Source organism: Trematomus bernacchii, unplaced genomic scaffold, assembly GCF_902827165.1.
Source record: "Trematomus bernacchii unplaced genomic scaffold, fTreBer1.1, whole genome shotgun sequence".
In the NCBI taxonomy this organism is placed as follows: Eukaryota; Metazoa; Chordata; class Actinopteri; order Perciformes; family Nototheniidae; genus Trematomus; species Trematomus bernacchii.
The window spans coordinates 3,448,202-3,470,125 of record NW_022987593.1 but is presented as its reverse complement, the minus strand read 5'-3'; the positions used below and the strand labels follow the sequence as shown (position 1 = coordinate 3,470,125).

General features: G+C 39.7%; 1 protein-coding gene across 1 annotated transcript; it reads right to left on the bottom strand.

Annotated features, from left to right (window-relative positions):
- Positions 1-2,086: 2,086 nt before the first annotated feature.
- cygb2 (cytoglobin 2) lies at positions 2,087-21,020 on the bottom strand. Its single transcript, XM_034129344.1, has 3 exons — positions 20,373-21,020; positions 8,656-8,887; positions 2,087-5,613 (listed from the first exon to the last, which is right to left on the bottom strand). The coding sequence occupies exons 1-3, from the start codon at positions 20,564-20,566 to the stop codon at positions 5,449-5,451; spliced, it is 591 nt and encodes a 196-aa protein (XP_033985235.1). The 5' UTR covers positions 20,567-21,020; the 3' UTR covers positions 2,087-5,448.
- Positions 21,021-21,924: the final 904 nt, after the last annotated feature.

Sequence of the window (21,924 nt, the reverse complement as noted above, 5' to 3'; positions counted from 1 at the left end):
TGGGACACCCCCTTACCTCCAAGGGACAAAAAAAGGTCATGTGATCTAATTATTTCAAATCAATCCTGCTTGCTCAAGCTGCTGTATAGCTCAGTGGTTAAAGCAGGCAGTCCATGTCTAATTCTCTGTGAGACGTGGCTTTGAATCCCCAGTTTGGTAGAACATTTTGGCCTATATGTTAAAAAAAAACTGGTACTCTCTGAAAATAAATTAAAACGAAAAGACCACATTTAATTCAGGCAAACAGGCCAAACAACTTACTGCAAGCATTTTTTTGGGTAATTTTAAAGTCAGTAGAGTAAGGAGGAATTACTTTTAGTTGACATTACCTTTTTTTAAGTGCAATGCCTGTACCCTGCTGCTGCAAAGAGGGAGCAATGTTTGTTTTTTACATTTTCTATTCAAAGTTTACTAACATGTCCAAATTGCACGTCTTGACACTAAACCAGTGTTCTTGTTTATTACATTTCTTTGTGCACGCTATTTTTCTTTAAAGTTATGCTTTAAAAAGTGGTGGGGACAAAATTTGCCATTTCAAAAAGTGATGGTGACATGTCCCCAGCGCAAATGACGCCTACACGACACACCAGTTTCAGATCTTTTCACCGGCTTCATGTGTGACAGAGAGCTGCTTTTATTATACGGCTGGTTTATTAAGAACAACATTTTTCAGGACCAAAATATATTTCTGATATCTTCTGCTATACGTCATAAACCATCCAGACCTCTCAAGGGGAAGCAGTATTTTTTTTTTTAGCCCCACATTTTCTTTCCCACACCCTCAGTTCTTGTCAATCAGTGCATCAAATGTTGGTAATATTTTAGTTTACAGTACAGGACAAACAGAGAATGATTGTTCCCAATTTACAGTTCAATCTGAAATGTTCTTTTCTTCTGTTAATTCACTTTTATTATATTTTAGGTCATTTATATTTCTAATATTCCTTAAACAATGTATGAACATGAGACTTTGAGTGGGGACACAGGAGAATGTGTTTGTTTTAACCATGACCATGATTGTGTTCCCCAATTATGATTCTTTTTTTAAACAATTATCCAAAAAGAAAATGCAATCCTCTTTCAAAAATATTGAAGAATATGCATAATAGTTGCAGTAACATTATAGTTTCTAATCCCTTTAAAATGCTGCTAGACATAGAAACTGGGAAACACATTTTAAGTGTTTTAGCCTGCATGGTCTCTCTTGGTGAGACAGGAGTAGACATAAATCTCACTCTGGACAAAAAGTGAGTGAAATGTATAAATCTAATAAAATAAATGACCACGGAATGGACTGGAATCCAATTGCCTTTGAACAGCTTTTGTTAAATAACTTAATTTGATTGAAATTTCTGATTAATTTAAGCCCGAACATTGACATCAGATCATGTAATACTTTCTGGTTTTATGAAGTGAAAACATTACAAAGACATTAATCGGAATTATCTATTTGAAATAGTTGTTTTTAAATATGCAAAAACTCAGTCAGAGACAAATTTAAGTATATTTTATTGATAGTCATGATTCTTTTCACCAGATCTGCGGAGGTACAGGTGTGTGGTAGGCTGTGCAAACATGCTCAAAACACTACGAAGCCACTGCACTCGCTCCCACCAACAACGCAGTATACAATGACATATTCATACAGTATTCAAATACATATAATCCTTCTCATAGATATATTTAGAAAAATATAAAGTCCTAACTTTTCAACTGATAAACAGAAACATTTCACAACAAAAACACTTAGTTTCATATATGCTGTGATGCCCTTATTTGCTAAAAGAAAACATGTGAAATGAATTAATGAGCGGATTTTGGATTAAGTGCTGCTGTAGTACACTTGGCATGCAAGGACATGCCCAACTCACCAATTAAATGCAAGACCATATGTGTTTGTGAGAAAAGCCGTAAAGAAAGCAAGTTAGCTATATTGGGATGTGTCTGCACATAATTGTGTGTGTGTGTGTGTGTGTGTGTGTGTGTGTGTGTGTGTGTGTGTGTGTGTGTGTGTGTGTGTGTGTGTGTGTGTGTGTGTGTGTGTGTGCGTGTGCGTGTGCGTGTGCGTGTGTGTGTGTATGTGTGTTTGCAGACAGGTTTTCACACCACTCAGTGTTTAATAAACAAGATGTCGGGGGATCTTTGCTTAACAGAAATACTCCTGAACCTCGAGCTGCCTGAGGCTTGACCTCAGGGCGAAGCTGACGTCAGAAGTCGGGCAAAGAATAGGACTGGTGTATATTTTGAAGCAGATCATTTATGACTGACAACAGCTTTACTGCCTCGACGGCTTTTTTAGTCAAAGTGGAAATAGTTTACTTTGAGGTTTGCTAGACTCCTTTGTGTATTTGTATCCATTTATTGGCTCACAACACTATAACTTAAATTGAAGAGGAACTTGTTTAAAGAGAGCTCTTAGTGAATTTGTGTTTTATGTGAAAGGCAGTTCTTGAAGGTACTGAAGATTTGCTGTAGTCACAATTATTATTTTAATCCTCTTATCATGATCCCAAGTAAAAAATATCGTGTTCTCTCAGGATTTTTTAATTCCATGGTCATTTTCTCCCTATCTCAAGGAAACCGTTTTGTCAAGATAACACGATATTAAGTTGTTCATGTTTTCAGAAGGGACACTTCTCGATATTTAATGTAGCTCACACTAGAACCATTTGAATAAATATTAAATTCTAAAATTGCAATCAAAATGTAAAGCAATGTCTTCAGGAATTGAGTCATCGTTAATGGTATTAGTTCCACCTGTGCTTTTTCCTCTATGAAAAGTCAAAATATCACGGTCTGCTGTGAAAAGAGTCTATAAATGTGATGCTTTTCGATAAAGAAACAAGTCTTCAATATTTCCAGTTAGCAAGAGTTATCCAGACGACAAAGTGTAATCATGGAAAGACTTTGGAAGGGGAAGTAAACAAAATCACATGGGATGTTTAATTAGCAAATAAATAATTACAACCTTAAATAAGAAGCATTTATATCCCATTGTATCTACTGTCGGTACAGAAGGAGAGCTTAGTGGTTTTGTGAGCAACAACAAATGGCAGTTTTGGTTAAACTCGCAATTCTTATATGCATGACACAAAGCAATCAGAAACAAGCTGTTCTTGATGATGATACTTTTATAATATTCCACTTGGCCTACTTTAAAGATTAAGTTACATTTACAACTTGGGGATGCCATTATTTTTTCTGGTTTCCAAAGCGAAGCTGTTTCTTAAGGAAAGGTTTTTGGAAACATTATTTAAATGTTTAAATGAAATCAAAGACGTGTTGATAAAGCATTGTTGTGAATGGCTGTCGTGTTGTGGCAGTTTTCAGACCATCTATCCTGTCATAATTTTTTTTGTTCACGCTGACGCGGTCCTAACAAAGGCAATGGGAAGTGACAGTAGATGAACGACCAAATGAGGAGGAGAGGAGACTCGTTACCTCCTCATTAATGCCAGATGCCGATGCCAAGCTGGGTCAAATGGGAGATACAGGACGTCACTGGAGCAGATGCAAACTGAAGATTGGATCAAATGTCCATCCTAAACAGATTTGCCGTGTATGTTTGGAAATTGACCAGAGAGACTTGCAGATGGGGACGGCTAGTGGGAGAGCATGCAGTCCAAAGACTGTGATTACTGAAGCACCAGTGACGAAGGTTAGGTGAAGAATGTTGTCAGTATGCAGGTTGCATTATTCTTTAGGTTTAGGATATAATTTATTGTGTAAGATGGGTCAGAGATTTAAGTAAAACAGACTGATGGCACTTCTAAAGCTGACATGTTTTCCAGTAGACCTCCAGAGGGACTTTCTAAAGCCCTTAATGGAGCCTTTAATGCCTCTTGTCTCTCTGATGGGGGTTGGAAGAAGTAAACTAACTGACAGGCCTGTAAATATTAGCACAGGGAAGGTCTTATAGCCTGTCTGTGTGTGAGTGTGTACGTGTGCAGTTGATGATTGTGACCACCTGCTGATTTTTTCCATCGCCCTTTTACAGTGGTAGCGTGTAATGAAAGTGAAAAGCAAAAGGAAAATCAAAGCATTGTTGGTAGACTTTTAGCAAAGAAAAAACAGCCCTGTTTAACACGTCAACAGAAGGACGCGTCATGAGTTGTAAACAAAGGCAGAAGAGTATGCACACTTGCCCACTGTACACTTATACAAACAACACCTCGGTTAAGTTAAACAAGACATTAAGAGCACGCAATGCATCAATAGAGAGAGAAAGGGGCACGGTTCCCCTAAACATGAGGATATACTTTAGTAGGACACAAAGAGGAACTATTAACAGTCAGCAGCTCCATGGTCCCATAGCCGGGGTTTTAACAACTACCTGCCCCCTCCCAGAGCTTAAAAATCACTTCCTGTCTACACAATTCTTAATCTCTTCTTCAAAATATCATAAGGTGTATTCATATGTGCGGCTTAGCCAGGAGGTGCTTCGCTCACTAAAGGTTTCCACAGAAATGAACTCTGTAAAGTCATAATCCGCAACATTTTCTTGTAAATAAACGTCTGTTTCTGCCATCCCCAGCTGACTGTTCAGTAAAACCCTAGCATTACCGTGAACTACTATGTCCAACATATAATGTTAGCTGTAACTACACACATCAGGCCTGTTGAAATGTACTTTCATTGGATGCCAAAACAGAGAGGATGAAGATGTAGTAAGAGCTATATAGCTTATGAAGAGTTTTGAGAGTGCTTTTTATAGTATAAACAGCACTCAGATAGTATAAATGCACACTAGATACATATTTTGTTTGTCTGCTCAAACCTACACTTCAAGTTCTAGCATGTTAAGCTAACTATCTCATTAGTCTACATATAAAGTATCCCAGGGTTTTTTTCTCCTTATAATAATGTTTTATTATTACTTTTTAATATAAGGGTACCTCAATGCTAGAACTAGTGTATACAGATGTGCTACAATACAAGAACAACAAGTGTTACAATGTGATGTGTGTTTACTTTAAGGACATGTAGCTTTAGCCGTTCAGCATTATACAGTATGTAGCTGATTTCCACCGTACACCGAATATGTTACTAGATTTAAAAGCTTGAAGGGCCTAGCATCAGTAACTAAGGGAGGCAGGGATTAGCAAAGGGTCATTTGTCAATTAAACAGTAGACAAACTGGATAGTTAGCATTAGCAGTCATAGCTTCCCTGCTATAAACATAGACAAAAAGTACCTCTTACACTGGCTAAAACTTTACTAGAAGAAAAGTCAAATGTTTCCTGGCTACATGGTTTGGTGTCCAGGTGATATCTGGGCTATGCAATGTAGAAACACCACTGCAATGAAGGCTTAGCACCTATAATGCCGCCAAGATAAAGTACAGAGTTGCACGGATTACCACGTTTATCTTGTCCATGTCTGTGAAACCATCCTCAAAGAACTCCTTGCAAGTTATAACTATTTTACCCCTCTCTACTTCCAAACTCTTCACACTGCCGAGCTGGAGACCTGGAGCCAGCCCACCTCTGTGTAGGCCCCCGTCACGTGCCAGTACACCGCCCCCATCAGTTTGGTCCACACCATCTGCACCTCTACCGGGAAGAATTCTGGGAAATCTTCAGCCAACACCTCCAGGATCACACCGCTCAGGATCTGAGAGGAAGGAGGGTGAGAAAAAAACTTGATTAACATGGAGAGAGAAAAATAGCAAGAGATTGAAAGAGTGGGAATATGTGGCTACCAAGATCATGTGGTCGAAAGAGAGAGTAATGTAAAGTGACACTGGAGCGTTGGAAATAAGGAATCCAATTTGCTTTGACAGAAAATGAGGCGAGGCAGGTGAGAATTGAAAATGATAACCGGAAAAAGCATGAAAGCAGTGGGTGGGCATGCTATACCCACCCAGTGGGTGGGAATGAAAGTGGAAAAAGTCGAGAGAATGGACAACACTATTGAGGAAAGAAAAGAAAGCAAACATGAGGAAGAAATGTTGATTTAAATTTGGTAGAAATGTAGTAGTGTTTGACAGAATATTCACTTTGGTCAATCTGAAGAAAAATAAATTACACTCTGGAAAAGAATCAGATCATTATAAAAGCCCTTGAGATGTGGCTTGAAGCTGCGACAGGTGCCTGTAAGCAGGTCCGTGTATTTAGAAGTTCAAAGGAATTCATCCTTAAAGGTAGGGTAGGTAAGTTTGAGAAACCGGCTCGAGATACACTTTTTGTTATATTCCATGGAATGCTCTTAACATCCCGATAGCAATGAATATCTTAAGTGCTTTGACAAAAAATCCATAAAAAAATGTCATCTGTGGAAGCCGTAGTACTGTAAAAAGCACGACCAATCATTTTAGCCAGCCCGGCTAAAATAACTGGATGGCCTACCTGCCTGTCAGCCTTCCATCGGGGCACACACTTATCTCGTGCCCTCATTGGTCATGTGCGCGTTCATGTGTGTTGGAGGAGGGGCTCTGTAAGGAAGTGGCAGATTTTCTCCGGTTGTGTATTTTCAAATTCTAGCGATCTCGAGCCGGTTTCTCAAACTTACCTACCCTACCTTTAAGCTCAATCATTTGCAAATGTTCAGAAGCTGGACATATGATGATTTAGGATGCAGCTAAATTCATTACATTTATTCTTTTATAGCCAGTTTTTTCTTTTTGTTGTGATGAGTTCCAGAAGATATTCAGTATCTTATTTCGATATTCAGACTGATATAAAAAAGTCCTCAGGTTTTTTTGTGTATTTGTGTAACAAACCGCCTGAAAGTATTAATTAATCATCCATTTCTATTAATGATGATTCTATGAACATAAACACAAAAATATTATATAATAGAGGTTCACCGTTGTACATACAGTATGAGGTTAGGGTTAGGGTTCAGGGAATACACACTGGGCCATATCAGTGTAACGTTTTATTCATAAAGTGATCATTTAAATCTTAAAGCGCAGTCATCCGGAAGCTGGTGGAGGGATGCTTAAATGGAGGTAATGTTTCCTCTTCACAGCTGCATTTAAGAACCAACTGCAGACGACTTTTAAATGACTTCCTCTTTTCAATCAGATGAAGAGGGAATCATGTTTAATAATCATAGAGTTTCACATTGAAAAATATATGGACTAAATTGGATTTTAAATGTTTTTGATGACTCCGTCTTTCCTCCCTCTACAGTTAATCAGCACTTTATGTTAGGTCTGATAATAAAGTTATTCTAATGAATGTATTTACTTTGATTATTTTACTGCATTCATAGCTTACTTTTTCTTTAATTATAATATGCTACGGTATGACTATACATGATCTATGTTTATTTACAATTTGACAGAATATAGCTAAGAAATAGGAAGTAATTTGTTAGTGAATGTATGCCACTCACCACCAGACATTTTTCTTTTTCATCTCATTCAACTTTCGTTCTTCTGTCAATTAGCATTACACATAATACATTACTCGTCTGATCAAACTTTTGTGTATAGAGTTTAATTGCATTATTTGTATATTTGATTGTTATACTTAAAGGGTAACTTACATTTAAATCTTGTGTTTCTTTCACCTTGCTTAAGTGACGAAGAAGTGTAATATGGAGGAAATCCATATACAATGTGACGGCAGTGGCTCAGTCAGTAGGGGCTTGGACTGGGAGCTGTAGGGTCGCTGGTTCAAGTCCCCGACCAGACCTAAATATGGAGTGTGGACTTCTACTTGGAGAGGTCCCAGTTCACCTCCTGCCCTGCCGTGGTGCCCTTGAGCAAGGCACCGGACACCCCCCTTCCCCCCTCACTCCCATTGCTCCCCGGGCGCTGTACAATAGCTGCCCACTGCTCCTAGTACTAGACTCCTGGTACTAGGATGGGTTAAAAGCAGAGGCCAAATTTCACTGTGTGTGCTGTGTGCTCTGCATGTGTGACCATTAAAGAGGGTTTCATCCCTCCCTATTCTATTCTTCATTCTTCTACGTAACTTTTTCCGTGCTTACAGCTGTAACAGTGCAGACTTCTGACTGCACCCAGCCTCACTGATGGGATGCAATAGACTGAACACCTTTAACCAAAATGTGAAATAAAACACTGCGTTTCACCCCGATATTACCTCAGGTTAAAGTAGGAAATATGAATTTATCAAGAAAACCTGAGCAAGCAGGGGTAGAATATGCTGTGTTCCCCATAAATGTTTTTTGCTCACAGGTGCAATAGTAATAGTTGAGACAGGAATACACTTTTTTGCTTAAGAACATTTAAATAGTCCAGAGAGTCCCCTGTGGTCTTAGATTTGTAATAGGAACATTTCTTTGGGGTGCTTATACTGTAGGATGCTTTGATAATTTAAGTGGTTGCTGAAGCAAGAAAATACTTTTGCTGTTCTTCTTAGCGGGACAATTGTCTTTGTTCAGCACACAGTGTATTTTATTTCATGAGCACTCCAATAAAGTGGCCAAAAGTAGAAGGCAAGATATTGCTTGTCAGTCAAACAACACCCCTGTGGCAAATGCACCTCGGGGATTATTGAAGGCATTTCTGGAAAATATATAACATTTTCGATGAAAATAAGCAGAATGTGACAGGCTGACTGACTAAGAAGCACAAAAGAGGTCAAGTTATACAGTACACTTCATCCTAGGGTCACACCATCACAGACTAACTATGTAAAAGGGTCTAATAGCATCAGATAGTGGATACATTATTGAAGTTACCTTGAAGTACATGGGTTCCACCTTGTGTTTGATAGCATGGGCCTTCCCCACCAAGGCCAGCACTGCCGTCACCTTCTCTGGGTCGTTGAGGTTTACCACCACGGTGTTGAGGGCGTTCATCACCCTGCAGGCATGGTGACGAAGTTGGCTGCTTCGCTCCATCTCCTCTGGATCCTCCATGTCGTGAAACTGGCTGAAGTACTGTTTGGCGGATGGGAAGTTGACAAAGAACCTAAGGAGGCAAATACACTTTAGTTAAAAGAAAGAACGTGAAAGATAATTTGCTAATTTGCAATATCAGCTGGTTGCTCCGCCACTTTGCGCCAAACTGAAATATCCGATTAAACATCAGATGTATTGGATTTAAAATTGTACAGACATTGTCCCCAGAGGATGAATCCTGATGACCTATGTGTGATCCCTTGGACCATCTTCTAGTTATAATTTGTTTGACCAAATACCTGCAACACTAATGATATTGCTATAGGCCTTCTTAAATGGGCCACCTTATACATAACTCTCAGATTGATTAGTTAATAGAATTAAGAAAATGCATTATTATAGAAGCAAACATGTCATTTTATGTTTTCTGTAAACACCACCAGAGATGTAGGAGGAGAAGAGGCTGTTGAGGAGGAACAGCCAGAAACAACAGAAGTGAGGGCAGTTTCTTTTTGGTGTAAAACACAGCATGGCTTGTCTTCTTTACTGTTTGGCCTCATTTATCAACAGTGCACACAACCAAATTCATACGTACTCTACATTTGTAATCAAAGGTTTGTATTTAACAGTATAATTTTCAAGTTACAGATAACAAGTTGAATGTTTCAATCGATTGGACCAACATCAGGTTTTCCAGTGGGCCTGTAATGATGGTACATAATGATGCATAATGGCTTGCCACACAGGATTGGAGTTACCATACACAGCCATCTCGTCACTAGTGGCTGCATGTATTGTCTCATACTCCAGCCATTCACAGGAAAATCGAAAAATATCACAGATGAGACGAATCACTGGAGAGAAATATTGAATGCATGTAATAAAAAACATATTTTCGGACACATGGGTCACCTACAGGAGCCTGATCCTGTAGTGTAAATGTCTCATGGAAAGGGATCAAGTGTTGCCTTTGTGATGACTTCTGCATAAATTCATGCTCCCCAGAGGATGAATACTAATGGATTGGTGATACTTTGACTTTATCTGTAGTGCTATCAGCAGATCAAAATGTTTGCTTATCCTGTAAAATATCTTAGCATCTATTAAATCGATTGGGACAACATTTTCTACAGACATTTAGAGTCCCCAGAGGATAAGTCCTTATAACATTAGTAATCCTCTTACCATTCCTCCTGTGCCACCATTATGTTGATATTTTTGGTTTTGAGTAAAGTGTTTCGACAACTTTTAGATGTAATGTCATTAAAATTGGACAGACATCCTTGTTCCCCTCAATTACTTTTCTTAATATTTTTCTGACGTTTCATCTGGCGCCAACCATCAGACCATCGTTGTTGGTCTGCTGCTATTGTCAATTACAAATACCTGCAAAACTTGACATTAGCACATTCATTGTAGCTATATTAATATTTTGCTTAAAGGGGACCTATCATGCAAAATGCACTTTTGTACGTCTTTTATACATGAATATGTGTCCCCGGTGTTCCAGGGAACTCACCAAGTGTCAGAAAACACAACCCTCTCTATTTTCCTCCATACCCAAATCTCTAAAAAAGGGGCTGCAAAACGGATCTGATAAAAACTGATCCAGATTTGAACACTGTCCTGACGTCAGGACGGTGGCGCTACGGCTATTGGGCCAACTCTCCACCTATCAGGGGAATGTGGGGTTGGGCCACGGCCGGCCATTGCCGCTCGAAAGCGCTGGAGACGCTGTAGTACATATGCCAGGCCTGTAAGTGGCGCTGTAGTCTGCCACAAAAGCAGCGAAGAAGACTTCCCACGCATGGTTACCATGGTTACCCTTCTGTTTATTCTCCGCTGTGGCTTTTTTTCTCCCTCCCCGAGGCAAGCGTTTGCTCCCGCTGCTGTAATTCAATGCAATCCCTCCCCGTCGAGGCAAGCACTGTAATTCTCTCCGGTTAGTCCACCAGCAGATGACAAACACCCACCTCTCCGCCTCTTCCAAGGAACGAGGGGACCGTGCGGCAGAGTTTCAGTTAGGTTTTCTTTCGCCGGTCAAGATGTCCGTTAAAGTTTAAATCTTCCGGACAAAATTAGAAAGTGCCGGTCAAAGGTCTTCTTTGTTATTTATTGAGCTTTAAAACAAATGAATAACGACTCTATATAATAAAACACGGAGGACGGAGATCTATTTTTCTCCCCCTCTTCTGACTTGATCAGAGCACGCTCCCCTCTCCTGCAGGGGGGCGTGGTCAGCTGCAGCTCACAGAATCAGCCCCCTGCTAAAACAGGGCTGGAGAACAGCAAATAGAGCGAAATGAGGCATGGCTAAAATGCATGATCTGTTTGGTATTTTGAAAACAGAAACGTATAAATATACCTTATACTGTAAAGGTATGGCCCTACAATATATCATTTAAATATAGTATGATAGGTGTCCTTTAAAGCATGCATGTCTATGTAGTTTCACAGAGCTGTTAGCATAAATGTAGACTTTTATTCTTGTTTTGTTTCTTAAATGATCTGGTTGGTTGAGCAGGAAATCTCTACTACGGCTATAATTTGTAAGCTATGGTTGGACGCTGATCGAACTAAGTCCAACAAACAAAACAGTGCTCCCTTTAATGATGCTAAATCATTCCACAAATAAATCATTATTTATATAGTATACTGTAGGGTTTGCTTTTTTTATTCAATGTGTTGTTGTTTTTTTCTTTTTATTGTTTGCTGTGAAAATAGGTAGGAAAATGAGAGGAGTTGTTACAAATGATCAGGGGGGAAATGCTTTCGCTGTGTATCATTTCCTGGGTTTGTATTGTGTTTTGGAAGCAAATTTGCTAACAAGAGAGGCGAGATCATTAGGACCACAAACACATAACACAAACAACAAGCACTGCTTAACATTGTTGTTACTATTCCTTCTTCAATAGTTGTTGGTATTAAACCCAATAACAACAGACAGCTATGACATCTAGTCCGCTTAAATGCGACAAATCTCTTCAGAAGCCCATAATAGAGCCAGCGAAGATATATTATAATGAGAACCATGTATGCATCACAACATTTGACCAAAGCACGTGGGAACTCATGCTTGAAAAATGAGAATTTACCCAAGAAACGAACCGCTGGAGGCTGCAAAGTCCCTCTCTTTCACACTCATTATCAAAACATGACCCTCGGTCGTTCTGTGCAAATGATATCCCGAGGCTTTTAAATGTACAGATGCCATAAATTATATTTCTGCTGTTGTTATTTCTTTACCGATAAGTCGTTTTTTCCGTCCTTCTATTAACACACAGACACACACACCCACCCACCCACACAAACACAAACACAAACACAAACACACACACACACACACACACACACACACACACACACACACACACACACACACCACACACACACACACACACACACACACACACACACACACACACACACACACACACACACACACACACACACACACACACACCATCAGTGTGGGAAGAAGTGCCGGCAGAATCTCTTACAGTGCGGTAGCCTTGATGAACCCTGATGGTTAAGATTGAGTTTAATTGGATGCAGGTGTGCTGAAGAGCCGAGTTTAATTTCCATCATGTCTGGGGCTGTTTATGCCAGTGGCTTATTCAGAAAGAAACCCACTGAAGCATATTCAAAAGCTGTGTAATATTTTTCCATTCGATAAATTCACGGAACTATACTGATTGTTTGCCTTCTTGCATAAATGTAATCAAATCAACGTTAACGTAATCAACGATCACTGTTGAGAGCAGCAGGTGTATATTTCACCTGATAAAACCATGTGGTAATGCAACCTTTACGGTAGTCCAACGAGATTCATTTCAGAACCATCATCTCGTCGGTAGTCTTGAAACTGAAATGAAACAAGGTTTGAATCATTATGAAGTGAAACAAAAAATTTGAATTTGAATTGAGCCAGTGAATTGACACCAACAGGGCTGCAGCAAAACAATGAAGGGTTGCCCTAAAACACTGTTGAGCTCAGCAAGTCATCTAGAATCACGCTTGCAGACATTCCTGCTAGATTAGTTTGGAACATCAAAGTCATATTCTCACAGTTTCCCCCGTTATACTGTAATCCAGAGTTATATCCTGTCTGTGAAATTAACCAAGCTTCCCCTACAGTAAGAGCTTTTCAAAACTCACAAAGGACTTGTGTCTGTACAATGAGAGATAGGCCTATTTTAGGTGAAGATGTAGTAAATTCCATTCTTAAACCACCCTGGTAGATGTAAGAGGAGAGATAAACAAAGACAATGTAAATCGTCTAGTGGGATTTGTTTTGATTCAGGGGTTTGACAGCTTTTATCACAGTGGGCTGTGAGCTCACAGCAGCTCAGTAAGAGGGAGGGAGGAGCGCACGCCAAAGCAAAAAGAAAGTTTCCACAAGCTTAGCTAAAGGAGTAGGTGAGAAACTTTGCAGATTAAGTATTGTCAGTTTCCACTGATAGCAATGCAAACTGTTCACTCAGAGCTTTACACATTTACAGACATACAAACAAACACTGACTGAACAACAGATGGATTTAAATGTGAACACACACACACTTTGCTCTGACCCACTTTAACTCTTGTCAGTGCTCCAGCTGACTGGAATTGCTCGTACAGTACAGTTACATCCTAGTTGGAGTTTGGCCCTCGGCGGCTCGCTTCACTACATCCTCATCCCCCAGATCCTATGTCATGCTAGACCTACAAAGGCTCAGCTCGCCTCTAGCACCCCTAGCTTGGCTCTGCCAGCTGTCACAATACACGGTACACACTCTCTTCCTCGGTAGCAGCAATAATACAGACTGTCTAGTAGCTTTTGTTCTGCACAGACAAACTTAACTGCAGAGCTTAAAAAAAACAATCGCTGCTCTGATGTTTCCTTTGAAGAAAAAAAAGACTTCTTCTTTTTGTGCCTGTCTGCTTGTGTTAGAATGATAAATGCTAAATCCCCTGTAGCCACGGCATGGGTTTACAGTACATTCAAATAATATATGCAACAGGCTTTTTTTGTTATCCAAAGGTCCCTATTATCCTTTAAAGTGTATCCTATAACACTCAATATTTGAATGCTTTACCAATAGGAAGTATGTTCTCTTAAAAAGAAGATTTTTACAATTTTACGGATTGCAACAACACATTTGGGGTTTGGTTCCTGGGAGATTATGTACCACAGCGTTGACATCCAGTGCCACTGTTTATACCATCACAGAAAGTAGTGTACTTGTTAGTGAAGCAGAAAGTGATGGAGTGGAGGTTAGACGGATGGGGTTAATGGATATGGGTGGGTGTGTAGAACATCAGACTTATATGCAGGATGCTTTCCATCTCACATCAAACTTACGATCACAATGACCAAATCAGCCAGACTGATTTATAACGGCTTATATCGTTTGTCAGCCAGAGAGCACTGATTAGTTGATTTTCTGCAGAGGCGGAGAACATTTGTTTGAATATTTATCTTGTTGTGAAAAAAACATGAGTACCCGTTATTGATCAATCAGACTGTAGGAACTCCAATCAAGGTCTAACAAAGGCAGAAATTGAATTGTGTCTTATTGTTATAGAAAAAGTATTTGACATTTATTTATTTATTAACATTTTTTGTCGAGCTTTTTGCCTTTTAATTGTAGAACAGCCATTGAAAGTGGGAGACCTGGATTTGAAGCTGCTGTAGTAAGGACCATCCTCTGTTCATTTGCCTCCAGCTCCATTACGTGACACACTTTACTCTGCTTTAACATACATTGGTTATCCTTACAGTTCACACTGTATATAGCAAACTATATTCAACCCAAATCAATTATTTACACATGGTTAGTCTAATGTGGAGCTGTCCAGACCCCTGCGGTGCTGATTAGGCTACTGTTCACTCGCAGCGTTTTTTTCTTCCCTTTACATACGACTTTGACAACTTGTGTTGTTAGGAATTAGCCTTTGGTTTTCTCCAAAATCCATGTAAATAAAACCTTTATCACTAAAAAAAGCAAGTATTGTTATATCAAGATTTCAAAGTTAATGACCTGTGATCTTCGCCAACGTTTCAAATGTTTCAGTGTATTTTTTTAGGATAAATAATTATCCGATTTCTTAAACTTTCAAGCTAGTCTTCACTAAACTAAAATAAATCTCAAAAATCTGTAAGCGGGACTCTAGTTTTCATTAACTCTAACCACAATCTTTCCTTTAAAGGTGGGGTAGGTCATTTTGGAGAAACCAGCTCGAGTGCGCTAGAATTTCAAAATACACAGCCAGAACAAATCTGCCACTTCCTTACAGAGCCCCTCCTCCAACACACATGAACGCGCACATGACCAATGAGGGCACGAGATAAGTTTGTGCACAGATGGAAGGCTGACAGGCAGGTAGGCCATCCAGTTATTTTAGCCGGGCCGGCTAAAATGATTGGTCGTGCTTTTTACAGTACTACGGCTTCCACAGATGACATTTTTTAATGGATTTTTGGTCAAAGCACTTAAGATATTCATTGCTATCGGGATGTTAAGAGCATTCCATGGAATATAACAAAAAGTGTATCTCGAGCCGGTTTCTCAAACTTACCTACCCCACCTTTAAGTGTTTTTGTTGCCGGACCTAAAAAAAACATGAGACCATCTCATTATTTATTATCTTTTAAATAATACTCAAACCAAAATCTAAGTTGTTGATGCCAACATAACCCATATGTGCCCTAGGGTGGTCCTTCGATTGAAAGTCGGAAAGTGTAAGCTCCAACCCCCAGAATTCATTCTATTAGTCAAGAAAACTCTCCTGGTGAATTTTTTCCTCAATCTGACAACATTTACCCCTCCCTCATCAACCTTGAAGTTTAGCCTCAGTTGCAGCACCGTGGCTGCTGGTGTGGCCGATGAGGGAGGGGTACATGTTGTCAGATTGAGGAAAGAATTCACCAGGAGAGTTTTCTTGACTATCATAACGAATTCCGGTGGTTGGAGCTTAAAATAAATTAATTCAAAAATGTACATGGCACTAAGGACCACCCTAATGTGCCCTCAAAATTATTAACTTAAAGACTCCAACTGTGAGGCTAACTTCATTCACTTTATATATCAAATAAACATTGAAGTTTGATGAGAAGAACAATAAATCGTTGTCAAATGTGTGTTGTTCTCTATGTTGGAATTGTATCATATAACACAGTCAACGGGCCTGGCAGGCATTTAACTCACACATTTTTTAGCTATGGAGCCGCTGCAAGTTCTCCTTCCATTTTCTAGCTTTATTGACAATGCTATTCATCTATGGTTAAATACTTCAAGTAAACATTAAAAAGACGGTCTATGGTAAAACATCGACATATGGATACAGCTTTTAGACACAGTTATAGTTGTGATGAGAATATATTCTTCACCTGCGGAGTACCAATGCACAAAGTATTTTCTAATGGGGGTAAAAATACGGAGACCACATTGACTGCATGTTCCAAGTATGTCTCAGAACTTTAATCTTACATCTCTCTAAAGGCATGGTGAGAAACATTTTGTCCCCCATCGTGTGGTGTTTAGTACTTTGGAGAGCTCTGAACACATTCTTGCACCTGACTCTGCATTTAAATGAAGTAATCAAAGCCAAAGCAGCCCCATTAGTTAAGGTTGTTAATCACAGTAAGATGAAACTTAAAGGGTTTTTATAAATCTTCAGAGTACCATGAACAACCTTGAGCCTCACTACCGGTACTTCAAGGACGTCTTTTTCACAACTCTGCAAACCCATACAGACAGCTTAATTATTGAAAAATAAAAACCCAAATAACGTTGATTCAAGAAGATCTACTATGGTATTGATTAAAATGAGATGGATTGCTATTATATTTTGTAAATATATTCTTGTTCCCCAGATGATAAATCTTAGAGCGCCATCTGCTTGTTTTTAGTTTTGTTAAGACATATCTTAACTTCTATAATGTAATGACATTGTACAAAATAGGGATGTGAAACGAAATGCAGTTATAGTGCAATTTGTCTACCTAAGTAAAAAAAAACGAAGAATAACAACTCTTTTTGTAATAAAGACTATAGGATGAGTTTAGGAGTCTCACGGCTCAAGAAAGGGAGCTCCCCTGTAGACTGGAGGTACAACTTCCTTTTATCTAAAATCAGTGGTCAGTCATTTGTTCTGTCTAAGGTTGTTTATGTGAATATGAAGTCTCCTTATTGTTTGTAATCTGGTTACAAACTTCACAACTCAGTTCTCTCCAGACAGTGGTCATGAGCGTCTCGCATGAACATGAGGGGGCTGAGCACAGAGCCCTGGGGGCCCCCGTGTTCTTGCAACAACTCTGAGTTTGTATATAGCTGGTGAAAACATACTACACTAGATATTGCATTATCAAAAGTAGATCACAGATAATAACCTAATGTAAATGTGTGTGTTTTGGTTGTTTTGGAGAAACTCCAGAGAGACAGCATGCTTTTAGTGTTTTTCCCGATTTTTAAGAGGCAATAACTGTTAAAAGCCTCATTAAGACAAACCCTTTTTTATGCATTTGGTGTTGTCAGAGTTAAAAGACATGTACCCATGTACCCATAGGCTTCAGGAAATAAAGCCAGTATACTAAAAAAGGGTAAGAGGGGACATTTTCTGACAGAGTTTTCACTAGCATGAAACAGGACATCCTGCACAAACCATAGCCATGCTAACATAAAGATGATGTCACAGCTGTTTCACACGCCATCGCTATGTCGATCTGCTGAGAATCCAATCTACCCTCAGGAGGTATCAACAGCAGAAAACATAAATGAGAAAAGGAAACTGGTCCCAAAAGTGAGTATGAAGATGAACCATGTTTTGTAGAAATGTGTATCGTTAGTGATTAAGAGACATTAACATTAACATGAAAGCAATCCCATTTGTGTGCCCTGCTCTAAGCTCTGTCATAAATGCATAATGTTATAAAATACCTTGCATTCATTATTTTGGTTAATTAGCTTGGTGAAAATGTGCTTAAATTAAACACTTCTATTTGAGTCAATGTAAGCAGGATTTGATTGTCTTCACAGATGCACCGTTTCTGCTGACGCCTGGGGTGCTCTTTTGCTTTGGTGCAATTGCATTTGTATGCATTGGTTAGATGAACTGAGGCTATTGTCTATTCTCTCCATGCATCCAGGCTCAGATTGACATGAAAATAAAAACCACAGTTCACTTAATATGCTCTGATCTCAAGAAAAAGATCTCGACCGTGCAAGACTTTGACTGAGTGTCAGCCTCAGGTTATGTTGAGTAACTGCCAGTCAACTGTTCATAATCACCCTCTTTGTGCAGCACAGAGATAGAATAATGAAAATGTCAAGTGCAGAAACAATTAGAGACTCAATTAGCAATTACTACAACAATTTTGATTTACATTTGAGTCTTTTGTCAAGCAAAATTAAAAGGATCATTAGTTGCGGCTTCGGTTGTGCATATTCTGTCAGAGTTAGTATTGCACATTTTTAACACATTGTGTACTGTAGGTCCTGTTGCTCTCTTTGGTTACAAGAAGATCCAAGCTGTCAATATGTATCTGAACCACAGTCTGCAAAATGGATTCCTGGATATGTAATTTGTTGGCAGCTTTGTTATTTAATTTAGAATGTAATCACAACTAAATGAGATTTGAAAAGCAGAAGAATGTCATTTTTGTGCTTCATGGGAGGTAAAAATGTCCAAATATGGAATGAAAGAACAAAATAGTTAGATGTGGCGAGGGGTTGACAGTGAAGCAGGGATGAAGACACTGCCAGAGCTTGCTGCTGTCATCAGCAGATAAGAGCACAAGACACACGTACACACACACATACAAAATGTACTCTAGCTGCTGTCCAATTTAACAAGCCCTTAAGGATTTCTTAGTGTAAAACTGAGACAGTTTAGCTAGGGACATTCAAAACTATTAAAGTTAATTCTATACATAAATTGGAGATAAAATTCAAAATCTCCTACAATCTCCTGTGACACTGAAGTGTGAGGAGAAGTGGATTATGGAATATGTCTCCAGCATCTCAATGAGACAGGAATGCAATGTTCCTTCTTCGTCTACACTGTCACAGCTGAGTTACTGGTGAGAGGTTGAGGGGGTGTGTGTGTGGTGTGTGTGTGTGGTGTGTGTGTGTGTGTGTGTGTGTGTGTGTGTGTGTGTGTGTGTGTGTGTGTGTGTGTGTGTGTGTGTGTGTGTGTGTGTGTGTGTAAAAGTTTGGCATTTTTCATGTCTTTCATTTAAAAAAATCTAAACATATCGGTTCAAGAATTATTGGCTAGAACCAATGTACCTATAGGCCTTAATCAGTTACATAAATAATTCATTTCAAAATTGTCTTTTTATTGTACTATTGGATCAAACTTTTAAAATACAAAAAGTCACTACAGAGTTTGTCAGATAATTATTATTATACATGACCTCACCTGCAGTTCTGTTGCTCTGGTGGTAATCTCAACAACCTCGTCACAAACACAACCCTTAAACAGTCAGGCTGTTACCTGTCAAGAGGTCAGTTCTGAAGCTTCAGTATAACCACAACACACCAGAACACCAGCACAGTAAAGCTCAGTGTTCTGTGCACTTCATGTAGGATTTCAGAAGATTCCCTTAAAGGTAGGGTAGGTAAATTTGAGAAACCGGCTCGAGATCGCTAGAATTTGAAAATACACAACCGGGAAAATCTGCCACTTCCCAGCCCCTCCTCCAACACACACGAACGCGCACATGACCAATGAGGGCACGAGATAAGTTTGTGCACAGATGGAAGGCTGACAGGCAGGTAGGCCATCCAGTTATTTTAGCGGGCCGGCTAAAATGATTGGTCGTGCTTTTTACAGTACTACGGTTTCCACAGATGACATTTTTTTATGGATTTTTTGTCAAAGCACTTAAGATATTCATTGCTATCGGGATGTTAAGAGCATTCCATGGAATATAACAAAAAGTGTATCTCGAGCCGGTTTCTCAAACTTACCTACCCTACCTTTAAGCCATTGATAAGACTTTATAATTGCGTGAACAAATGTTACAGTCTCAATTAAGTTAGGCCTACATTTGGACAAGAAATAAAAAGACTGGTTAAGTAATTAGGTATTAGAAATTAACATGTATTATTAGAAAAAATATCACCCCTGAAGTAAACAAACAAAACAAATGCATTCATGTGGTTTTCAATTACTGTTAACTTTTCGACACATTCTGATCTCAACGAAAATTTTGTTTTTTCAGAAAGAGCATCATTCAGCTATTCATTTAGTAGATTTCTCTAAAGCTGAGCCTTCAATGTCCGCAAATAAGAAAGTCAAGCAATAGCTCCTGAAATCTTTTTTAGCATAAAGATTTTAACCTAAATATATTTGTCGACAGGGTTTAATAATAACATTTCAGGATATTTGCGTGTGAAAAGACAAATACTTGAGGATACATTATTAGCGTCTAAATCCAAGCAGAGCAACAGATAGAGACAGCTCCATCAGCATCAGCAGCAAAACTTAATCCTAAACTTAAGTAGGCTATCTGTTGTTTTGTTTGAAGCTTACACACACTAACACACTACCTTTTGGTAAAAGCTCACCTTATGAGCACAGACACCCCCACGTCCTCGCAGTTCTTGTAGACGTGCCCCCACGTGTCCTGGATGATCTCCCTCTCGGCGTCGGACAGCGGCTCGGCTCGCTCCGGACGGTCGTCGGGCTCCACCTCTCCTCTCCGGACCCCCAGCACCTGCGGAGGTGGCGAGGGCGGCGGCGGAGACTCCCTGCGAGACATCCTCCTGCGGCGCAGCAGCCCGGAGGCTCGCAGCAGCGCCCGGGGGAGGTAGGGAGCGAGGGAGGGGGGGAGGGTGAGGGAGAGCTGAGACCCCACGGCGGGAGCTGGGAGAGGAGAGTCGGGATGAGAAGAGGAGCGGAGAAGAGGATGAGGAGGAAGAGGAAGGAGGAGGGGGAGAAGAGAGGTGGCAGGTGGTGCTCACAGCCGAAAATTTAAAAAAAGGGGAAATTAAGCTCCTGATCCCCCCACTGCCTCCCACCAGCCACCAAGATCTCTCAGTCCAAACTCTCAGACACTTGTCCTCCCTCCAACTGAAAACTTATCTTCCTTCCTCACTTTTTCCACTCTTCCTCCCTTTCTCCCCCAGTAAGGGAGATGCTGGTCAGGGATGCTGCTGTTGTCCTCACGTCCCTCCTGCTCTCCCTCTCTCTGATCCTCTCGCGCTGGTGGAGGAGATGAGGCGTATGGAGGCTGTGGTGTGTGTGTTGTGAGGACCTGATGGAGCGAGAGTGGGGTGGGGAGGAAAACATAAAGAGAGAGAGAGACAGAGAGGGGTGGAGAAATATACAGATCCAAAGGTCTTTGACAACCCCCTCAACACACACACAACTACACGCACACACATCTCTGTGAACATGTTTGTGCTCACATAAAGGCAGTGAGAATGGATTTCTACATGTTGTCTTTTGAAGAGGAAAACAGTATTGAAACCTTGAAACAGATGTACAAAACCCAGCATTTTTATTGAAGAGATATTTCTCTCTGCATGTGTCTAATATTTTTAAAGAATTTGACATAAAGTTTGCCTTTATGCTGATGATACTGCTTTTTTGTTGCTGATTCTGTCCAATGATTAACTGAGAAATTAGTTAAAAGCTACTCTAATTACTGTTTAATGGATTAAATATGTAGAACCCCATCCAACTTGAGTGTCCTTATAGCCTTTTTTTTCTTCTGAAAGCCAGTGTTTTTTATCAATTGTCCCAGAGGAAAACCAAGAGAAGCCACTTGGAAAGCGTCCTGACTTTTTTGGGCAGCTGCCCTTAGTATTTCTAGTGAAAAATAATTGTATGGAGAAAAAATAATGTCAAACAAATAGATAATAGCCCACATATATCATAATAAAGTAAGAGGCTTTGCTAGTTTATCATACGAGAGAGTAAGGGTGTTCATATTTTGTCAAGACATGGTTAGAAACAAAACCCTATGAAGGCAGTCAAGCACTTCAATGGTAATTGCTTTTTCTTACAGAGATAAGCAATTTCAACACTGATCCAAAATGGCTTCATGGGACTTAGCCTGAAAAGGAAAGCTATCTGGTCTCAAAAAAGCAGACTAAATGCATCCAAACTTTAGGG

Excerpts from the sequence above, each read along its gene's own strand:
- cygb2 (XM_034129344.1), bottom strand. The coding sequence starts at position 20,566 with ATGTCTCGCAGGGAGTCTCCGCCGCCGCCCTCGCCACCTCCGCAGGTG. Across the intron at positions 8,888-20,372 it reads GGGGTGTCTGTGCTCATAAG|GTTCTTTGTCAACTTCCCAT; the intron begins GTGAGCTTTTAC and ends TTGCCTCCTTAG. Across the intron at positions 5,614-8,655 it reads TGGAACCCATGTACTTCAAG|ATCCTGAGCGGTGTGATCCT; the intron begins GTAACTTCAATA and ends CCTTCCTCTCAG.